Below are 7,907 nucleotides of genomic sequence, written 5' to 3'. Positions count from 1 at the left end.
TCCCCCCCCCCCCCTCTAATACAATACAATTGGTAACAATCAATGATACAAATGGGAACCGTCAATTAACAATCATCATATATATATTAAAGAGAACCCTAGGCCCGCCTACGTGGCGCCACCACAAACCAGGATTTCTTTTTTAATTTATATATTTACAAAACTAGCCTTCCCCTTTCATGAAAAGTTGCGACTTTAATGAAAAGTTATAACTTTTATGAAAAGTTGTGACTTTTATGAAAAGTTGTAACTTCTATGAAGAGTTGCGACTTTTATGAAAAGTTGTGTCTTTTATGAAATTGTGACTTTTATGAAGAGCTGCGACTTTTATGAAAAGTTGTGACTTTTATGAAAGATTATGACCTTTCCGAAGGGTTGTAACTTTTCCAAAGAGTTGTGACCTTTCTGATAAGGCACAATAACATTTGTTCACACTACCCTTTGTTGTCTAGCTATAAATAGAAGGGTTTCCTGTCATTTTAAAACAACAAAAATTCTGAACTTCTTCTTCTTCTTCTTCTATACAATTAAATATTCATGTACAATATTTTCCTTTCTGTTTCATTCTATTGTTACAGATCCTGGTATGTTTTTTTACAGTCATTAATTTATGCTTATGCTATTAATTGCTGTTTTGAGTACATGTTTTAAACTTTGTTGTTTATGTTTCTGTAAATTATTGTTTAAGTATTTGTTAGTACAGATTAAACAACACACATTAATTGAGTATTCACACAAGTTTTCTCTACTGAAATTGTTGAAAGTACAGTAAAAAAATTCCTTAAAGATTTATACTATTATCTCTTGAAGACAAAATTCAAATTTGGTATGCCATTGTAAGGACATAAATAACTTAAAAACTTTATCGCACCTTGATGTGTGAAGTGAACTAGGAAAAGAAGACAAGAATTAATAAACTTTTGACATGGGTTTAAGGATGTGTCGGATGACCTATAAAGGAATATGTCTAGACTGGAGCCATCTTTTAATCCCAAAGACATAGATAACTACACAATAAATTAACTGCTCATATTCAATATGAAGTATGGACAGATTCTCAAGATTACTGCAAGTTGTAAAAACTTTCTTGAAGTAATAGATGTGTTTCTCGACACTGTGATTGGAATAGAGGTGTAGTTTCAAATTGAACTTCATCACTCTGGTATGTTGATTTTAAAAAAAAAACCAAACAAATTGAATAATTTGTGTATTTTTTTCCCCTTTTAAGTATATATAATAAGTTGAATTGTTGTCCAATATGATACATTCTCCCTTTAATTTTTCATTTTAATAATTACTTATGATACATTTAATGGGGAACTTTAAAATGATATATGTAAAGCAAAAGGTAGAGCTGAACTTTCTACACGTTAGAATTAGAATATTTGTTCATTTTTTTCATCCTTTTAAAATTTATTTATCCCTTCACCAATGATTTTTTATTTATTAGAAAATTTAATATCTCCGGTATGGTTGATGTTCATTTGAATCCCCAAAAATATCAAGTAATAACACTTCCTGGGCAAAAAGATAAATTATAAAATCAAATTAAAGATGATTGATTGAAGGGTAAATGATAAGATATTATAATTATCATCTTCCTTTACATTATTAATGTTTGTTATATGTAATCTTGTATGTAAGATAATATAGTGTTTTAGTTTAAATGACTCATATGTTTTAAGTATCATTTTATAAATTCGGTGATATTAAATTTCCACGCGGAGTGCGGGTGATTTTACTAGCCACTTATAAATACAAATAGTAACACAAAATATAATACACAAGGCAACACATGAATACAAATGCACATAAATACAAATACAATTTATTATGAATTACAACAATGACACAATTGTATTTGTTGATACAGTTGTAGTCGTCGATACAAATTATATTCATTAATATACCTAATACAATTGATTTGCATTAATGAATTGAATACAATAGTCTTTGATACAATTGTATCCATTGATACAGATCAATTGTATTTGTGAAATAATTATCTAACATATATACAATTATCGTTGAGATATACAAATCAATTGAATATCTGTCTCTTCTCTCGTCCATATCTCACTCACCTCTCTTGTCCCTCTCCCAATCTCGCTCACCTTTCCTACCTTTGACCATTAGCTAGTTTTTGATACAAATCAATTAATTTGTATCAATTGTATTTGTGAAACAATTATCGATTAGATATACAAATCAATTGAATTTCTCTCTTCTCTCTTCCAAGTCTCGCTCGCGTCTCTTCTCCTTCCCCAATCTCGCTCGTCTCTCCTCCTTCCATAGTTGGTTTTTGATACAAATCAATTAATCTGTATCAATTGTATTTGTGATACAATTATTGATTAGATATACAAATCAATTGTGTCTCACTTCATATCTCGCTCACCTCTCTCCTTCCTCTCCCAATCTCGCTCGCCTCTCTCCTCCATCTAACATGTAGCTACAAATCATAATAATTAAACAAACTATAACTAAGAAGCCGATTATGTTTCTAGTCTTGGTTGTTTTGAAATGTCCTCATAAATTAATGACATAAAATCTCATTGCAGTCAAAGCTTGGCTCTAGCAGATAAACTAGCAATAAGCTTGACTATATATATCAATCTCAATTAGGAAATATTCACAGATTTTTACGACTTACTGAGACAATAACATATGATTAAAGGAGATGATATATTTATGTAATTAACTCAAAGAAAAATCGTATGAAATAACAAACTATTAATTCAAATTAAATGCTATAGCTATAGTTTATTTTAATTGTAATTCACAACAAACATCCCATTTTTTTGCCGTTTGATTCGGTATACAATTAGCAATTTTCGGTATACAATTAGTCATTTTATACATTTTGGTATAAAATGTATAAAATGCATTTGTGTTTGTATAAAGCGAGAGAAAAGTGTATATACAAATACATATATTTTCGTCATATACACTTATAATTATACAAATACAAATCTTATTATACAAATTACAATGTATAAATGAATTTATACAAAACTGAACAATTTGTATAAAACTGGATGTTTCTAGTGAATTATACAAATCAAAAGCTCCATAGCAAACATAAAATTTGTTATGGAGCGTAATTATGCAAACTATAGCTATAACATACAAATATAATTTTTATGTTTGCTATATGTAAAAGTTGCTCTTAACTCAGCTACCTAATAGACTCGTGAGAATATACATAAATTTATCATACGCCTAATTAAGACACTTCATGACATATTCATATGCTCAATTGAAACATTTCATAAATTAGTATCAAAATAAAATTTGATGACAAGTTCAAGACATCTGGACAACCAATGTATTGACCCTTCTACATATTCTCCGTTCGTCAAACAACAATTGTCCACTATACTATTTTGGGATGTCCAATAATACTAGTTCACTTTATAAAATCAATGGACAATTTTACACTTAGTTCCTAATTTACCCTTATCATTAATTATAGTCATTTCTCTATTACATTTTTTAAGACATTGTATTTATTATATTCAATGGGTGATATAATAAAATTACTGTTCTATTTATAATTTCTTAAGAAGTGTGCAAAGTCAATAATGGACAAGTATAGTTGGACATCAGAGTAATTATTAATTCCACTGTAAGACGTGACACCATACTATAAAAAAACAAATAAAATATATTCATAAAAGAAAAAAAATAAAATAGAATTAGTTAGGTTAGTAATAATCGTAGTCTCTATTTATTTAGCCATTTAACCCAAAAATAAAGTTTTTTCAGTTTCAGTTGGAATAGGATTTTGAAGTGTGATTCCAAATCTGCCCTAAATCTGGAAAATTTTTTGTTCAATTTGGTTTTTTTGATCTTCCTTTTCCCAAACCCTAGCCATGAATTGCACAAAAGCTTTGTTTACCCACAGAAAATACATACGTAAACTGTAACATTACACAGCAGAGGAAATAATTTTTTCTTCTTTTTGTTGTTGTTGTTGTTGTTATTTTTCAGAATTTGAAGAAGATGGATTCCGATGAAGGAAAGCTATTTGTTGGTGGATTAGGATGGGATATTAAGGAAGATAAGCTAAGAGACTATTTTACCCATTATGGAGAAGTTACCCATGCCATAATCATGCGTGACAGGGTTACTGGCTTATCGAGAGGATTCGCCTTTGTTGTCTTCTCCGATCCTTCTGTTATTGATGCCATTCTTCAGGAGAACCACACTATTGATGGCCGTCCGGTAAGTAACATTACCAATTTCATGATCATCTATATGAATTTTGATGCTTAGCTACAAAATTTGTCAATCTGCCTGTTGCTAATTTCGTGTGGGTGTTGGTTTATTTTATCAATCTTGTACATGTAGCCTTAAAGACGGTTTGGATTGGCTTATTGGAACTTATTTGGAAGTGGTTTTGGCTTTTAAGCTTATTTTTTTTGTGGTTTTTGAAAAAGACATAAAAAAACACTTTTAGGCTAAAAAAGTATAAAAATAAGCTAAAAAAAATGATTTTTTGCTTTAGCTTATAAACTACTTTTAAAAAGCCAATCCAAACACCCTCTTAGCCTTACCCTTTTTTACTTTTTAAGATGACATAAATACATAAATTTACCCTATACCTTGGCTTTAGCTGACATTTATGTCCTCCAAATTTGAGTGTGCACACTTAAACTTGTATAAAATTGAAAAAGTAGACGCACGTGTCCTACCTGGCATGCTACACGTAGGACATTGCTATGTAGGATGTCATGTAGGACGAATATGTCTAGTTGTTCAATTTTATATAAGTTTAAGTGCTTGCTTGTGGACACCCAAAGTTAGAGGGCATAAATGTTCGTTGAGACCAAGTTAAAAAACACATTTATGTATTATGCCTTTTAAGATTGATCCAATTTGAGTTTTTTTTTTCCAACTGATATATGTTTGAATGCTTTCAAAGTTAAGTTGTTCCCTTAAGGCAGTTTGGAATTTTGTCATTAGTTGCATCAGGATGTGTTGTGTCTAGGCGTTTGCAGTGACTTCAACGTGTGTAATATATAGACCACATTGTCTCTAAATTTTGAATCCATTTTTCGGTCAGTTTTCTCAAATGGTGGGTATGATTAATGATGTATTTTTCCTGTTACGGAACTAGAGGAGGGTGAGTTGTTCTGGAATCCTAAATTGGGATTTAGGTGCTCGTGGTCGTCTTTCCTTTTCCCTTGCTTAGCGTAACTGTCACTCTTTTCACTTGTAATTTATTCTTTAGGTTGTTTGATTAAAAGCTGTGCAATGCTTTTGTGAAAACCATCACATTTATGAAGGCAAGGGTAAGGGTAGGGTAGGGTATTGTTTGTTTAGCTTTGCCTTTGCAGGGTGGTGAGGACAAATTTCCTTAGATAATGAAGGATTCTGTTTCTTGTACTTCCCATTTTTTGTAAAATATTTATTCAGAGAAAGGACCCAACTTCTGATGATGTGATGTTCACTCTTTTGGCGAACATTGATTAGATGACTTTTTGTTATTCTGTTACTTGATGACATCCCACTTGCGCCTAAGTCGTCAACTCTATGCAAAGTTAAAGGAGTAATCTGTTAGATTTTCTTGTTCTTTATTGGATATGTTTATCTGAGCCCGAAATCATTCAAAGACATGATATTCTAGTGGGTATGCTTGAGTCACATGAATCTTTTCCTTGTTCTGAAAGTTCTCAGCAGTGTTTAAAGTTGATGCAAATCCTGCGTGGCAGCTGTGATGTTGTAGCTTGGCTTCAGCTAAACCACATCTGAATTTCTTGCTGACGAAAAGCCTGTTTACTTGTCTGTCTATTTTCACTTTAGACTCAAGTTTTTCCATTCAGGTTGAAGCTAAGAGGGCTTTACCAAGAGCACAACAGCAGAGCTTGAGATCACGACTTCCTCATGCCAGTGAAGATACAAGACTGGTAATGCGCAATCTCAACAACAGAACAAGAAAAATATTTGTAGGTGGGCTACCTTCATCCCTTACTGAAGAAGAGTTTTGCCAGTACTTCCAAGATTATGGTAATGTGACAGATAAAGTTATTATGTTTGACCCAAACACTGGTCGCCCGCGAGGATTTGGTTTCATCACCTTTGACTCAGAAGATGCTGTTGATAGAGTTCTTCATAAAACCTTTCATGAACTGAAAAATAGGATAGTGGAGGTAAAACGTGCCCTGCCAAAAGAAGCAAATCCTGCTGGCAATGATTATGGTGGAGGTTACCTGGGTTATGGTTCTTCTGATCCCTATAGGTTTCCGCAGCCTGCTTTTTGTGGTTACACTCCCTATAACAGCTACGGAGCTCTGAATTATGGTTATGGTTATGGTTATGATCCTTATACTTGCTACGGTGGGGCAGCTGGAGTATATATGAATCCATCTTTGGCCAGCATTGTTTATGGTAACAGCTTGCCTGGTGTCACAAGAAACCAGTGGAACAGCCAGAATCTTGGGCATGGTGATTTCTATAATTTAAATGCAAGTTATGGCGCTTCTAGTTCGTGGGGTGCTTCATCCACTCGTGGTGTTATTTTGTCATCAACTAGTACATCTCAGGGTCATGCTTCTCAAAACAATAATCAGGGGAATGGTTGCAGCATCTACACAGAAAATGAAGGCCCTATCACTGATTCTGATGGTAACGAGACTGGTGATAGGCATACAGGTAGTGCTCCAAACAGCAGCAGTGGTGAGGCAACTACCCAGGCAGGGCAACACGAGGCAAATGGGTGCAACACAACAAGAGTCTTTGACAGCAGTAATGGTTCTCCAGGCTTTCCTGATGCAGCTTTAGTTTCCGATAAGTAAGAAATTCCTGTTTACTGTGGTTAAACTGAGGGAATACTGACAGCACTAACCATATCATCATATTATCAGCTTCTAAGAATCACTCGGAGAAAAAGTAACCCTGTTAACACCACCAGTTCGGTCACAATAGATCTGATGACTGGTTGAATTACTGCAGTCTATTTATTATCGTGTAACAGTTACATTTACATTTACATTCCTACAGCTCACTAGTGTTGGTTTAAACTGGTGTTACGGCGTTTTTACATTCGTGCAGACGATTAGTTACATTGACATTCCTACAGGTTGCTTCTACTGTTGAAGGTATTGCTCATACCTGAATGATTATGTTTCTTTCTTTGATCTCATACCTGAAGTAGCTATTTATGTGAAATCTACTCCTACAGTTGGTTACTTGAAAATGATTTTAGTTTCTACATATTGGCTTATAAAATTTGCTTTATGATAATAATATAGAATAGTTTTTATACTTATTTGTTTGGCTGCTGTATGGTGCATGATTTAGACACTAGTGGTCAGTTCTACAAATATGTAGACAGTAGGAGAAAATCTTAGTGTTATTACCCTTTGTGTAAGAAGCATAACAAAACTGGATATGCCTGTGGCTATCATAGTCAATTAAAGAACCCTCTTTATAAAATGTGTTTAATTTCTGTACGATGACGGTGCATACGTCTCTTACATCAACTGTAGTGGTGGAGGCAGAATTTTCAGAAAGGAATCCAAATTTTTCATGATTTAAAAATCGAGACAGCCATGATGTTACCTATCCGAACCCAGTAGGTAAGCAAGTAAAGTGATAATAGAAAATAAGCCATCTATAACAGTGTTTCATAACCAAAGTATGTGAATTGTTCCATCCATCCCTGCAAGTCATAAATAGCAAAATAAAGTTACACAAAGGGTCTTCTAATTAGGAGAAAAGAGTTCTAAAACACAAAATGACTATATGAGTCGTTATTAATATAAAGGAATAAACACAAAAAGATGTTAAGGGGGTTTAACACACGTGCACACTCACACACTATATATAATTTTTTTTAAATATTATATGTAGTATAAATTTTTGGCGAAGAGAATTTTGATGAGCTCCTCTTGCCCCCTTAA

At 33.0% G+C, this 7,907-nt stretch overlaps 1 protein-coding gene across 1 annotated transcript; it reads left to right on the top strand.

Annotated features, from left to right (window-relative positions):
• Positions 1-3,718: 3,718 nt before the first annotated feature.
• On the top strand, positions 3,719-7,149 carry LOC102596592 (heterogeneous nuclear ribonucleoprotein 1-like). The gene is made up of 2 exons (XM_006358352.2): positions 3,719-4,227; positions 5,829-7,149. The coding sequence occupies exons 1-2, from the start codon at positions 4,006-4,008 to the stop codon at positions 6,798-6,800; spliced, it is 1,194 nt and encodes a 397-aa protein (XP_006358414.1). The 5' UTR covers positions 3,719-4,005; the 3' UTR covers positions 6,801-7,149.
• The last annotated feature ends 758 nt before the right edge of the window (positions 7,150-7,907 follow it).

The sequence above is a fragment of the Solanum tuberosum genome, unplaced genomic scaffold (genome assembly GCF_000226075.1).
Source record: "Solanum tuberosum cultivar DM 1-3 516 R44 unplaced genomic scaffold, SolTub_3.0 scf00263, whole genome shotgun sequence".
NCBI lineage: Eukaryota > Viridiplantae > Streptophyta > Magnoliopsida > Solanales > Solanaceae > Solanum > Solanum tuberosum.
Note: the sequence above shows the minus strand (reverse complement) of the source record. Positions and strands in the feature narration are given on the sequence as shown.